Source organism: Scyliorhinus torazame, chromosome 21 (genome assembly GCF_047496885.1).
Source record: "Scyliorhinus torazame isolate Kashiwa2021f chromosome 21, sScyTor2.1, whole genome shotgun sequence".
Classification (NCBI taxonomy): domain Eukaryota; kingdom Metazoa; phylum Chordata; class Chondrichthyes; order Carcharhiniformes; family Scyliorhinidae; genus Scyliorhinus; species Scyliorhinus torazame.
In genome coordinates, this window is record NC_092727.1 from 128,068,295 (window position 1) to 128,082,334 (window position 14,040).

The 14,040-nt window shown below is 37.3% G+C and overlaps 3 protein-coding genes and 1 long non-coding RNA gene across 7 annotated transcripts in view; 3 read left to right on the top strand and 1 right to left on the bottom strand.

Moving 5' to 3' along the window:
• hoxb3a (homeobox B3a) overlaps positions 1-14,040 on the top strand; it is a 45,889-nt gene that overhangs the window by 2,160 nt on the left and 29,689 nt on the right. The window contains exon 1 of one of the 2 annotated variants that reach the window (XM_072487537.1): positions 9,438-9,616. The exons of the other annotated variant lie outside the window; for it this stretch is intronic. Within the exon in view, the coding sequence (XP_072343638.1) occupies positions 9,597-9,616 (20 nt within the window). The 5' untranslated portion in view covers positions 9,438-9,596. Of the gene's footprint in view, positions 1-9,437; positions 9,617-14,040 lie in introns of those variants that run through there. 2 annotated transcript variants of the gene reach the window in all.
• Positions 1,158-9,419, bottom strand: LOC140398646 (uncharacterized). The gene is made up of 2 exons (XR_011937525.1): positions 9,158-9,419; positions 1,158-1,845 (listed from the first exon to the last, which is right to left on the bottom strand). It is a non-coding gene; the product is annotated as an uncharacterized lncRNA (long non-coding RNA).
• Positions 1,845-4,347, top strand: hoxb6a (homeobox B6a). Of its 2 annotated transcripts, none has more exons than XM_072487543.1 (2): positions 1,845-2,999; positions 3,601-4,347. In XM_072487543.1, exons 1-2 carry the CDS (start codon positions 2,441-2,443, stop codon positions 3,858-3,860), a joined length of 819 nt encoding a protein of 272 aa, XP_072343644.1. In that variant the 5' UTR covers positions 1,845-2,440; the 3' UTR covers positions 3,861-4,347. The 2 variants fall into 2 exon arrangements, with proteins under 2 accessions (XP_072343644.1, XP_072343645.1); XM_072487544.1 differs by having other exon boundaries at positions 3,607-4,347.
• On the top strand, positions 5,993-8,473 carry hoxb5a (homeobox B5a). 2 transcript variants are annotated; one of them, XM_072487547.1, is made up of 2 exons: positions 5,993-6,772; positions 7,523-8,473. In XM_072487547.1, exons 1-2 carry the CDS (start codon positions 6,238-6,240, stop codon positions 7,771-7,773), a joined length of 786 nt encoding a protein of 261 aa, XP_072343648.1. In that variant the 5' UTR covers positions 5,993-6,237; the 3' UTR covers positions 7,774-8,473. The 2 variants fall into 2 exon arrangements, with proteins under 2 accessions (XP_072343648.1, XP_072343647.1); XM_072487546.1 differs by having other exon boundaries at positions 5,997-6,772; positions 7,520-8,473.

Genomic DNA, 14,040 nt, shown 5'->3' on the forward strand with positions numbered 1-14,040 from the left:
TTTAACTACGTGTTAAATCTAAAAATGTTTGGTTAAATTACCAAATATAAAGGTTTTTTAAAAATAATAAAATATACCTTATTAAGTAATTAAAGCTCAGATGAATGCATTTATATGTTTAAATGACAGCTATAAAATTCCGAGCAAACTCAGCCTTGTAATAATTGTGATCCGAGTAAGTCAAAATGTTTCTACAATATTTGTCCCGTCCGGATTTAGATTTCCAACTCTATTTATACTGAATTAACTTTTTTTAAACATAATTATGAATAAAATACACTTACATTGATTGGGACTCGTTCTTGTAATTTATAAGGCTTAAATCAATAAGAAAAAAACAACAAAAATAAAACAATTAAAACAAAATCGGCTGAAAAATATGATTAAATATATATACTTGGGCACCAAGTGAAAATAGAAAGTTTAGCAAAAGATATTAAACATCAGAAAGCAACTGATTCAGATAGCACCTGATTTGAAGTGGTTGCCCCGAAGATTAATGTCATTTGAAAGGTTGCAGAGGTATATACAAACTCTCTTTCCCATTGTTCAAGGTTTTCTTGGAAATTAGAAAAGTTATTTATTTTAGAAAGGTGCTAAAAATCGTACCTCCGGGTTAACATTGGAGACATTTGATTTGAATCTAGAAACTGCCGCTTCCCCCAGGAACTCCAAACTGGGGCTTTCTCAGGTGGGAAAGTTTATCACTTCGTCTTTACTTATACATTCTCACCAAGCTCAAACCACCATGTTTCTAGAACAAGGAAACAACCCGTTTCTGAAAATGAACCCGTACCAAGAGAGAAGCCTTTCTTTAATTTCTGCCATGTGCTCACTAATCAGTTTATGATTCTTTGAAACAGATGTTTGAAACCAGGAAGTGATGCCTTCCAGAGGAACTGCTAAAAATAAATCCTTAAAAGTCCAACACAAACCAGCTGACACTTGTAGCATTTAATGGTCATAAATAGTAAAATTATTATATCTATTAAAAACATATCTATGCATTTTTATATAAAATTAAAATGGCCATCACGCATCACACAGATGGACACAGCATGTCTCCATATTTTAAAAAAAAAATCATATGATGAATTTCACAAGCGGGAAACCTAAAAGAGCCAAACTTTGAACAAATGCACATTACGAAATCCAAATATTGCAAAGCAAAATATTTTATTTCTAAAAAGCATAGTTTAAGAGTACAACATGATATCAAATACAGAAATCAATTTTCAGTTCTATCCTGAAGTAGTGTGTACGCATTTGAATATGTAGAGGCGTCCACCTTGTGCGTAGTCCTGAATATCGCCCAATATCTCTAAGTGCTTAACGCAACATACTTTAAGCAATATTTGTACGTGAATGTTTAAATACATGGATCGAGTCTATCAGTTGTGTACTCACTGATATAAACAGTTACATATCTCCACACTTCCGTCAACAAATGTCCTTGCTGCTTTTGGGCGCAACCATCGTTTTTCTTCACAAAGGCGGCAATTATCTAACAAGTTGGATTTTAAAAAAAATAATTTAAGCTATTTTCAACATTGTTCTGTGCTTGTCTTTTATAGCAATTGCTCTTAAAACATGTTCTTCACAGGTGTTATTCCGGACATTTTAATATATAAAATTGGAGATTCTTCACAGCAAGCCTTTTGCGTTCTATTCCACTGGTGATTCGCTCTCGGGTGTTTGGTTTAGTTGCCTTTTCTTTTAAAGCCTCTTCCGTTCGCTTTGTGGTTTCAATTAAAGATTAAAAGTTGTTGTGTTGTTTTGATCCCATTTTCTTGTGCCTCAAAGTTAAACCGCATCGCTGAACCACATTCTTACACAGAGGGACAACTGTAACATAAGCACAGGAAACGACTATCAGGAACTCTGGAGTGTATGATATACAAGCCACCAAGACATTTCTATACATGCAACACAATATGCGAACGAAACAATTTTGGTAAATAACACCCAGAGTTGGAAATACTAATGGAAGCATCTTATGAGTAAAACATACCGAATGAATCTCGAGTTTCACAATCACATTGTAAGACAGAGCAGTAAGAAACATAAAACCCAACTCCGATTAAAAAGGGAGAAAGCAATAAAATTGGGTTAATAAGTGTTTAATGAATTAATATTGCAAAACACGCTCACGGGATGGTGTTTTATTTTGCTTGTTTGTTTAGTTTGAGTGGGCTTATTTAGCTGTTTGCACAGGCGTCTAAAGAGATGCAGAACTTTAAGCATTCTTATACATCTGATTCATTTAAGTAGAGTGAATCTAAAGATTATGTGTTTGTGTTGATTTTTCTCTCTCTCTATGTTTGGGACTTTTCCCTATCACATGTGCCGGCTTCTGCAAGCGTCTCTGATTCATGGATAAGTCCCTCATGGGTGCTATTTTCCTATCAAACAGTATTGCCATTGGTCAGTCGATGATCAGATGGTTATATTTCCTGCTGTCCTTTCTGGCACTTGGCCATCCCGAATCAAACCCATCTCGCTAACTGCTAATAGCACAGGCACTTGGACTAATACACAACAAATCATAACAGATCACAGCCAACAAATGAGTTCGTATTTTGTGAACTCCACTTTCCCGGCGACTCTTGCCAGTGGGCAGGAGTCCTTCCTTGGGCAGATTCCGTTATATTCCTCCGGTTACGACCCTTTAAGACACTACCCGGCCACATATGGGGCTACAAGCATGCAGGATAAAAGCTACCCGTCACCCTCTTACTACCAACAAGCCAACGGAGCATATGGGTGCAATCGGACACCTTGTGATTACGGTACCCCTAGTTTTTATCGGGAAAAAGACCCTTCCAGCGGTGCTTCATCCACCAGTTCCAAATACCACCCAGTGGAAGATCCAGCGCATTTTAACCCCGAACAACGCAAATTCGAGAGTGCACAAAACAGAATTTTATATGCTGAAGTGGATGATCAGAAGAGTTCCCTTCCTGTTTACCCCTGGATGCAAAGAATGAACTCCAGTGGTGGTAAGTTTCACCTTACACTTTCTGTTTTGCATATTTGTTTGAAAAAAAACTTTTAACGCAAGTTTACATTGAACTTAACAAGAAAGAGATGAGCAGTTAATCCCTTAACCCCCTTTCTTAGAAAAGAAAATTAAACGTTCTATTATTTCTTTAATACATTTCATATTTTGAGATACTGAATAATTCATTAAAACTCGACGTTTGGTACAGGAGATTAATATGTATATAAAATGCAACGCTGACCTTTAAATATGATTCATCATCAGTTACTATTCTTCCCCTCAAGATTTTACTGTACAGCCATCAGGTCCACCGGTTATAAAGTCTTAATCGAACAGAATGTAACCATAGCATGAATGGAAATCATTATTTAGTGTTTTAGGATCGAAGGTGCTCATCAAACAGTTTATTATGAAACTGAGTAGTTTAACATATAGCGTCCAATATAATCAATGTGATTCACTTGTTATTTATATGCTTCAGTACTATTTCCATATTGCGTGTAATAATCGACTGTTTTTTTATTTCCCCTCTGTCCATCTGCCTGTTTCTTTCTCTCTCTTTCTCTCTCCTCCCCTCTTGCTTTACTCTTACTGGGAAGCCTCAGCATTTAACCCAAATGGACGACGCGGGCGCCAAACCTACACTAGATATCAAACTCTGGAGCTGGAGAAGGAGTTCCACTTTAACCGCTATTTGACCAGAAGGCGCCGGATAGAGATTGCACACGCACTTTGCCTCACAGAACGCCAGATCAAAATCTGGTTTCAGAACAGGCGCATGAAATGGAAAAAAGAGAACAAATTGCTCAGCTCCTCGCAATTAAGCGGAGAAGAAACAGAAGAGAAATCAACAGAGTGAAAACAAGAGGGAAAAACAGAAAGAAATGGGAACGCTGTGCAGTTCTTTCATTACAAATGAATAATGAATATTAAAAGTTTACATTTTGTTTGCTGTTGCGCAACAGTGGAGCTGTACATTTCCGTATTTGTTGTCAGATTTATTATAAAGTTATGCATTCCTTTGGTCTAGCCAAACAGGCGATGTTTCACATTGGTGTCAATAGTTTAAAAACATTAGGGGTATTCCATGAATTCTGCATCTGAGTTGAGCTGTTGCAATATTGTGATTTCTTTGAAGTTCGTCTCAGCTCTCTAGTTAATGATAGTGTACGTTTATGTGAAATGTGAGCAACTATTTTTGATTTATTTTATCTGTGTATGCGTGTGCGTGTGTGTGGAAATGTGTGTGCATGTGTGTGTAAATCACACAATGAGGTCTAAATATTGTATTTTGGATTGTTTTCGTAATGGAGAGAGGAAAATAAAAGCAAATGTGTTAAAATTGAGTAAGAGGTTATTTTTTTATTTGCTTTCTGTTAAATTAATGTGACTGGAGCATGCGTGATAAATTTTAAAAACTGAGCGTCCTTATCTGGAATGATAATAAAAAGTTTTTCTAAAAACATTATGTGTATTTTTCAATTTAAGAATCATAATATGCATGGAAACCAATGGATGATTCTACAAACAGACCTGGTATAAAAAACAAATTTTCAATATTGTCACTCATAGCTTAGCTAAGTGTAGATTGTGATCTATCAGAAAACAAAAAAGTTGACAGTCCTCATTGAATTTCTCGTAATTGATTTATCCCTATGATTTCCCTTCGAATTTAAATTTCATTCCAGTAATCAGCTTACTGCCCGCTTCTAAAAATCAGACTGGATTATAGAAACATTATTGGGTAATGATACCAGGCACATCTTTAAAATTCGCAACCAGTTTATACGGAAAGGAAGCGCAAGATATTGTGGCTTTTAACAACTGCTTTTCTGCATTCAATTATTTTATTCTCCGTTGCACAATTAAGTAAATGCCTCTCGGCACAAGTCCATCTAAATGTGCGCCCCACTCATGCCGCCGTCTTATTAAGTCACTTTTTAAAAAAAGGAGTTTGAACGCAAATTGCTTGTAGCCACAACAATGCATGCCCCACAAAAATCCACCAGATTCTGTATAGAGCATATTAGAACTTTAATCCTTCCTCACACAATAGAAACATTGTGCCCCAAAAGGGCTGGAGTCGCTCTGCTAATGATACACCAAACCTCTGGGAGGTGAGTTGTACGGATTCGGTAAAGGATCCTATAACGACAGTGGGGTTATGCGTATTGTTTACAAAACCCCGACGAAAAGATTCGTCTCCGCAATGTTCATTAATATTGTTCATTCTGCAGTTAAATCAGAATAATTGCATAGTAATTTTTAAAAGAGTCCATTAACCCAGAATTGGGGAGGTAGTTCAAACGTGTATTTTCTAAGTAGACTCCTTCAAAGTACATTAATTAAAAGAGATGTGGTTTCCCAGTAAAGCACGGAGTGCACCCGAGGTACAATTTAGAACTTTCTAAAATGTAGTCCTTCCCTTGTCTTGGAATAATCTATGCAATTTGGAGACAAAGTTTAGAAAAGACTAGCATACATTATTCGCAAATATTTCAGAACGAATGTCTGCGGCAAACACGCAGGAACGATAACATTTAGCAAATATTAATGCTTACATCGATAGAACCAATCGCGTACATTTAACTGACTAGTCAAGGATGGCAAGTTAATTGTTTTTAAATGTATCTGGTCAGAAAACGAAATAAATTGCTCCACTCCAAGTATAGCTATAAAACGTGATTTCCAGTTCAATTGCAAGATAATTGAATAGCCGTTTTATGTTCAGCATCTTTGATTTTAGCGCTTTAAAACAAATGCACTGTCAAAAGTTAAATACGATATATAACAAAATGTAATACAATACTAAAAAGTACTGATTTAAGGGAGGTAAATTTCAACGGTAACTTATTTGTTGTTTTATTATTCATAAAACAATATACCAATGTTAATAGATAAGCAATGAGTTTAATTCGTATCATTCAGACCGAGCCCAGTAGGTGGCGCACGCTGCAAACCTGGCCACCATTTGGAACCTCGCATTCACATGGCGTAACGATTCTCGGATCGTCATTATTTGTAACCATAGAGCATGAATTACCCCTTGAGGTCATCAGTGAGAATTTACGACTGGTCAACAAAAGCACGTGATTCCGACTCGCACCCCCCATATTTGGCCGCATACATAGAAGCGAACGAAGTACAGTCATTTCTATAATTCATTAATATATCATAAATCGTGCAGGACTGGGCTATAACGACTAACAACCACAAATCAACACAAAAAAACCCAAATGAGCTCTTACTTTGTAAACTCATTCTCCGGTCGCTATCAAAATGGCCCGGATTATCAGTTACTTAATTATGGGACGAGCAGCTCCGAGAACGGACCATACAGGGATTCAGGCACCATGCATTCAGGCACTTACGGCTACAACTACAATGGTATGGACCTTAGCATCACCCGTTCAGCCTCATCTAACCACTTTGGAGTGGTTAATACAGAAAAGTCCAGAAGCTATCCTCCTGCTGCAGAAACCAGGTTCAGGCAAGCAGCGAGCTGCACCCTCTCATCTGCAGAACCCCTTCCTTGTTCCGGCAAGGACAGTCACGGAGTCAAGGGTTCCCCATCCGACCCGACTACCTCCTCTAGTTCAGCAAGTAATTTTACAGAAATGGACGAGGCCGGAGCATCCTCGGATGCCGAAGAAGGCACTCCAGCCAACAACAACAACCATCCCAGAGCACAGCAAGAACCAACACAAGCAACAACACCAGAACAGCAGCCACAAATATTTCCTTGGATGAGAAAACTGCACATTGGCCATGGTACACTTTCATTTTGTTTATCACTCTAAATATTGCTCTGTGGTCAGGTAATTCATGGCGTCCTATTGTGCAACCTAGGTGACAGAAAATATGAACAATGTGTGTTTCTTTGCTCTACAGAAACTAAACTAAACATTTTTTCCGTAAATTTAATTTAAATCATTGAACAATTTTATAACGTATTGCAAAAATAATGCACAAGGCGACCAGCAAAATTCAGTAAATGTTAAAATAATTATATTTAATCTGGATAAATTGCAAATATGATATGATATCTGGGGTCCTAGTGTACAGAAAGCTAAGAATTGTATTGCATGGTCAGCATAACAACAAAGAAAACTGTGCAGCTTCCCTGGATAATCAATATTACTGTAACCCATTTTCCATGGGTCTGTTTGCAATTTCAGTCATTTTTTAAAAATGTATGAACATGTATATGTGCGCGTGTGTGACTGTTCATATCTGGTGTGTAAGTATGTGTGTGTGTGTGTGTGTGTGTGCAGATCATTAGCAGAGCAGCCGTCAAGGCACAGGTTACATAGTCACACAATGAAAAGGAAAATTATAATTAATAGCAATTCAGATTGGGGCGATATACTTTCATTTTGACATACAGGTCCGGAGATACCCCGGGGAAGGGAATATTCCAACTTTCCTGGTGTCAAATTCTAATTTTTAAATGATTTTGTTAAAAAAAAGGAGATAGATAATTCAGCATGGTTAAAAAAACCTTCCTGTATTTATTAGCAGATGGTATGGGTGGACCAGACGGGAAAAGAGCCAGGACTGCTTATACTCGTTTTCAGACGTTGGAGTTGGAAAAAGAGTTCCACTTCAACAGATATCTAACCCGGCGGCGGAGGATAGAGATTGCCCATGCTCTGTGCCTCTCAGAACGGCAGATCAAGATATGGTTCCAGAACCGGCGGATGAAATGGAAAAAGGACAACAAACTGAAAAGCATGAGCATGACGGCCGGTGCAAGCGCCTTTCAACCCTAACAAATCAAATGTAAAAAAAAAACAGACACCGTGCACCAGTACTGTACAGCGAGACACCTTTTTCTCCGCGTGTTGTTAAATATTAAAGATGAATTAAACTTTCCTGTGGTACTGCTAACATTTTTTTTCCTTTTAACCTGTGTTGTCCTTTCGCTGTTAAATGCTTGTTGCTGTCTTACATATGTCTGTGTCAGTGAACTGTTGGTGCTCTTTTCAAAAGGTGGCATGGTTTTTGTGGATTGTAAATGGTATAACTTATTTATAATTGACACAAGTTGTACAATTTGGTCTTCTTTCCCTCCCACACGCTGATAAAAAGCTAAAATCGTTGCTCTTGCACTATCACCTCTCAAAAATATAACCACGTTCTTGTAAGTTTCTGTCCTTAATGCTGTCCGTGATTTTAAGCAAGTCTGTATGTCGAAATTCCATGTAGGATTCTAATCTTTGGTAATACATGTGGATAGATTATGAAATCAGCGATGATTGTACACGATTATTTAGTGAGTTATAATGGTTGTAAATAATTTTTAAAAGTTTATAATGTTGCCTATAGCTAGTCTGTAATGGGCAGAGTTATGAATGGCATATTTTCTGTGGAAGTGAACGACAAGTATGTTTAGCTCCTACAGTGTGCTGCCAACAAGCTTTTTGTATTTGTTTGTAGCTTAATTCGAAATAAAGTAAAAGTTTCCCATAACCACCCCTAATCTCTGAAGTGTAATATGTTGACTGTAAATAGGCTGGTATCTTATTACCCGGTACAATGCATTCTACTGCATCTGGGGAATACCTATTGTTGGTATCTCGTACAATAAATATTATCAGACGTGCTATATTTGAATATTGGTACGTGTTTTTTTGATACCTTAACTCCATGTACTGTGTGTTTTATAAAGGTACATTAACGGCGTATATAATGAATTTTGATTAACATCTATTGATTACTTCTTGTTTTATCACTTGTATCACTTCTATAAGATATTATTAGAGGCAACCATAGCTAGTTCTATTAGTTAATCGTTCATAATAAATTCTAAATCTTATCTAAGTCTGTTTTGCGTGCGCAGCTGAATTGCTCGTTTATATTTAAAGGCAGTATTTATGTGATTTGACCTCTTGCATCTGGATCTAACTGAACCCGCCATCTTATAGTTAAACACTTCAACAGGATTGTTTCCTATTCGCTGTTGTCGTGAATTTTCGAAAAATAATTATGGCGTCTCGGACTTGATTTCTGCGTCATGCTCCATGAGACTTGTACAGTAACAAATTGTACTGTTTCAAAGTTTGTCTACATGACAAACTATACGCACTCCTTTTGCAAATCTGGCTTCATCTTTGTGCAACAGGTAACCCTTAGTTTAGTTTAAACTCAACTTACCAAAAGAACGTCCCAGTACTTATCGGTAGCTGATAAGTCACACAGCAAATGTTAGGTCTATCCTGCAAAGAGCCTGCTCCCCTTGTGAATATAACAAACTACATATACAAGAAGTCGGTATGACATTGGGATGTCAAATGAATTGGGTATTTATCTCAAAGTTAGATCGTAAAAATCGCCCATACCGCAGGCAGATACCCCTACTGGCTCTCAAAAGTCACGTGGGGTCGTTAAAGTTAGTTTTATGGTTCTGGGGAGTTGACAAGGTACAATATATTTCACATTCTGTGTAATGTTAGTGCCGCTGAACTTTATCTGACTGGGTTTGCAGAGACTGTAAGCGTATAACACAACTAGTCTACCTCTAGAGGAATAGAGCACGATTCTTTCACCAGACCTGTAGGGTCCAAAACCTTTACTGACTACAATTAAAAATCGCATGGAACTGTACAGCTCAAGGTAAGTTACCTCGAACTATATGCCACGACGCGTTTGGCTCCTGGCAACAGGGCGCAAAGAAGCTTCCAAAATTAAACAAAAACTTTACAAAATGTTTAATTGACAGTAGTGCATAGATGATAGCTTTTACAAATATATCTTTACATCCCTAAGCCAGTGCAATAGGCCCAAACTGTAAAGGAAATGTAAGAAATGGTGCGCGGGATTAATAGGCCTCTGTTTTAAATCTGTTTTACTTAAACAGATTTAAATGTTCTTGATGTTTTATTTACATTGAGTTTCTTTTATATTTATTGCGTGGTTGATGATTCGTTTCTTCCGTGTATTTAATGCAATTAGAATAATTTGCTTAGATTTTAAAACTTATTCCTTAATCTTTGATTTGGCGCAAAAATTAAAATAAACATTAATTAGAACGGTTTAGCTGTGAGCGAGGGGGGCGTGGTATGAATGATTAAACATGTTTGTAGTATTAGTTGTTGACCCAATGTAAAGTTTACGCTTATTGATAGTTCAGATCCAAAATGTAGCTCAACGTGTATGCAGTTTCCTCGTTTCTACCTTAACTTCATTTTGTTTTCAAAATATTAACAATGTTTTTGCAATTTTCTCGAAAAATCATTCTGCTGGGAAACGGGCAGTTCAGCACTATCCCGTGTGGATTAATGTAATCTTTTGTAGTCTATTCATATACATTGTTTAAAAAGGAAACCAGCCTTTTAAGAACGGCCCTGTGCAGTCAAGGACATTTTTATATTATTTTTAAAGCACTTACTTGGCGTATTAGTGTTCCGAATGTTAACACCCCCACCAACTCAATGCCGAAAGAACAATCATTATATATCTTTTGAAATTAAGAGTCAAATGGCTCGCCATTGTTTTGATGTTTAAAGTAAGATACATCCAAATGCATTTCTCAATCACATTGTAAGACTTTGGAAATATTAAATGAAAATATTTAAATAGGGCTCTATTTAAAATCAGCCCTGTTACAGTGGCGTCCCATCTCAGAATGACCCAGAATGATATTTTGTGATTGAACTACCACCCCGCCCCCACCTCCCCCACTGCCGCACCTTCGCTCCCTCGTAAATTTGTTTTCAACTCTTCATCAGTAGGTTTGAGTTAGGCTGGGATTCCGAACCTTTGCCTAACTGAACTATTTTAGAACTCACTATGCGTTGAAGGAGATCAAAGGGACCGCAGAAATGCTAGTCTGAACTGGAAGGCCTAAGATAAATTCCCAAAAGTGGATGGAAGCGTCTTTTCCACCCATCGCCAATTGTAAAATATGACGGCTAGGAAAACATTTTTTCAAACTATTAAGTGCGCCATACTGTCCGCAACAATTCCGGATTCATACGCGAGACCCAATCACTACTTTTAAATTATAGCCTTTAACGTTGTCAGTACTGTCAGTTTTGAATTATAGACTTTTAGCCTCTATAAATGCCATCATTTTGAAATGTGACTCTTAAGTACGACTAATTGAACGTTGCGCAGACTTTTATACGAAAATGTTTCCTTTGGGGTTTCAAGTTGAAGTGAGAGACAGGGGAATAGGTGCTATATCAATTTGTTAGGCTAAAGAGATTCTTAGCACAAACAGATATCCTTTGATCCTCCAGCAAATAATTACCCGAAACAAGTATAGACTAACGTTTTATAACTTAGCGACATTTTATTTAGACACTGCACTTACTGTATGTTACAGTGCTTATCAAGTGTATCACCCTGACTGGAATGGACTTCCTGTCATGCTAATATGACAATTGCCTGCATATTCTGAGGTTCATTGTAAAGATTACATGTGCAGTCACAGACTAGTCTAAGGAGAAATGTAGATACATAAGAGGAAAATTATACTTTGACATTTCTCATCAGTAAATGTCAAGTTTCTCACCCGTTGATAATCATTGTTGTGACACAGTCCTCGAATCCGTCAAGTTTTTAATTCTCGCCGCTTCCGGTGTGTAGTTTGAGGGGAGGGGGAGGGAGCTTTTTAAATCAATGTTAGGAGTCAAAGTTTTTTCTCTGAGAAAGTCGACGTGTTTCTGTCATTTTTTTTATTGCCTTTCCGCGCTGATAGCTGAGGAAATCCAATGGGTAAACAGGAAAACACATCCCTGATGGAGGAAGTACATTGTGGTCTTGCATTTCATTTCTCATTTTATTCATAGTGTTCGGTGGAACTGACTGATTTTTCTTCAATGTTCTGTTGTAAAACGGGAGATAGAAACAATTAATGCAATCCTTTTTCCAATTCCTAAATACACATTTTACTCGCGAGAGCGTTACAGCGAAAGGGGGTCAAGGTTTTGAGCTTAGGGGTAAAGCCGTTCTTTGTAACATCGCATTGTTTTTCTCCGAAACAAAATAATCTGTCACTTTCAGATTCACTTCCTACGCCGCCATTCTTTTCAACCTTGATGGTGTCCTACACTTGGCCCTGCACTTAGATTCTTCAACTGATTTAAAGACACGATGCTCAGGAAATACTTTGGAATACTAGTTCATGATTAGTGTAAGAAAGAATCTGATAGAATATAAATAATTACAGAAAAAGACAAGTATCTACGGTTTCCTGGTAGACACTGATACATAATTAAAATATACAAAATCTGGCCAAGAATGTTACAGCTGAAAGTAAGAAAGAGGATGTTATAAAGCACCAGAATGTATGTAGATTGGAATTGTCCCTATTGCAGAAAAATGCCGATTGGGTTTCAATTGGAGCCATCTCTGTTAGGGCGAAAAAGCATTACAAATATTTCATAATTAATTCAAAAACGCTAATAACCATCCCCCCTCATTCCAATCTATTTAAAATTTCGGGGGCACTTCCGCTTTATAAATCGACACAGGCACAAACGTTTATGGTGGGAATCAATAGTCAACTGTAACATGACTAATTTGGTTTCAGGGAATGTGGTGTCATTTCGTCCCCTTTCTAACACAGATGTATCTGCTCCTGATACGATCAGAAGCGAATGATCTGTTCCACAGAAACGTACAGGATCAATAATCATCCCTATCAGGTTAACTGCATAGTCTATAGGTGATGTATTTTCTTTAAGATTTTTAAGTGGTGTGCATCTGGTACGCTTATAGGCACTGGACGGATATGAGGACTGGGTTAAGGTTGTAACTTAGGGGAAAGGGAACAAAAGACTGACACACAAACGCGCGACGGAGTCATAAAGGTGTCAGATGATTATATCGCCATATTAAACATCTAGTTGCAGACACATATATAAAAGTATTCATATCTCATACATTATCATTAACTCTTCCCCGTGGTTTCAACCGCCAGTAACTGGGATCACTTTAGGCCATCAACCGGCACCCTGTTCCACAACGTGCGACCTAAGCGAGGCCAGCATACATATCATAGTCTAATTAAATGCAACATGGGCATAAGGTGAGATCTTAAATTACAGAACACTATTATTTTCGATACATCTACTTCACTTAATAAATTGTTAAATGAAAGAAAAAACTATAAACCACAATATAATTGGTATCAGGCAACATCATATTTCTCATAGTGTAGAAAAGGCTTTGTTTTTCATGGTATCCTGGCCTTGCAAAATTTTCAATCCTTGATTTAAATAAAACAAGGTTGATGTCTGACATTTGCTGTGCAATTGAACGAGACATTTTGCAACAGAAAACCTTATTCGTTTACGTTCAAGAAAGTACGACCAATACCCCAAACTGTTTTATCCAGTCTCCGTTCTCCAGCTTTTAAAGAACAAGACTATGACTTAATTGAATTGAACATGGTTTAATTTAATTTTGCATTGCATTTGAGATTCCAAAATTATTACGCAATATGATGACAAAGATAATATAAAACCCTTCTTCATGCTTCATCTCTTGAGGGATTTTTCTGATGACCTGCTTCCCTATATTAAATATGCTCTGCTTTTATTATTTCACAAGACATGATTACTGGCACCTTAACGCCCTACGGAACGCACAGAACAGAAATCTGACAATGGTTTCGAAAAAAAATGTTTTACTACTAACATCTTGAGATATTTTGCCGCAATCAATATCGGACTTACAAGCAGAGTTTGAAATAAATACTAACAGAACCTGGGGAGTTATTTTAAACATGTAACGTGTCGGATTCGCCACCAGAGCCCGCTTCAGACCAAGTTCATAGTCATTATAGGTCTCCTTTCTGCCACAACGCTTACCAGCCTTTCCACTGCAGTTAATCTGGCAGAACTGAGTCGGAGGAGTCTGTCTGATATCTCCCCAAAATGTTCTACTCATGCACTATCAGCAGTTTCTAAGTGCTGTAGTCATTTGTCTCTTCAAAACTCACCATTTCAGTTTGTACCTTTTTCCTGACGATTAATGATGCAAATTCATTCAAACAGTGCCCGGAAGAATAAAATATATACTTTTGAAGA

Bases quoted from the DNA above. Each gene is read 5' to 3' on its own strand.
- hoxb5a (XM_072487546.1), top strand. From the start codon at position 6,238: ATGAGCTCTTACTTTGTAAACTCATTCTCCGGTCGCTATCAAAATGGC. The intron at 6,773-7,519 runs GTACACTTTCAT...TGTATTTATTAG, and splicing joins AAAACTGCACATTGGCCATG to CAGATGGTATGGGTGGACCA.
- hoxb6a (XM_072487543.1), top strand. From the start codon at position 2,441: ATGGTTATATTTCCTGCTGTCCTTTCTGGCACTTGGCCATCCCGAATC. The intron at 3,000-3,600 runs GTAAGTTTCACC...CTTACTGGGAAG, and splicing joins AAGAATGAACTCCAGTGGTG to CCTCAGCATTTAACCCAAAT.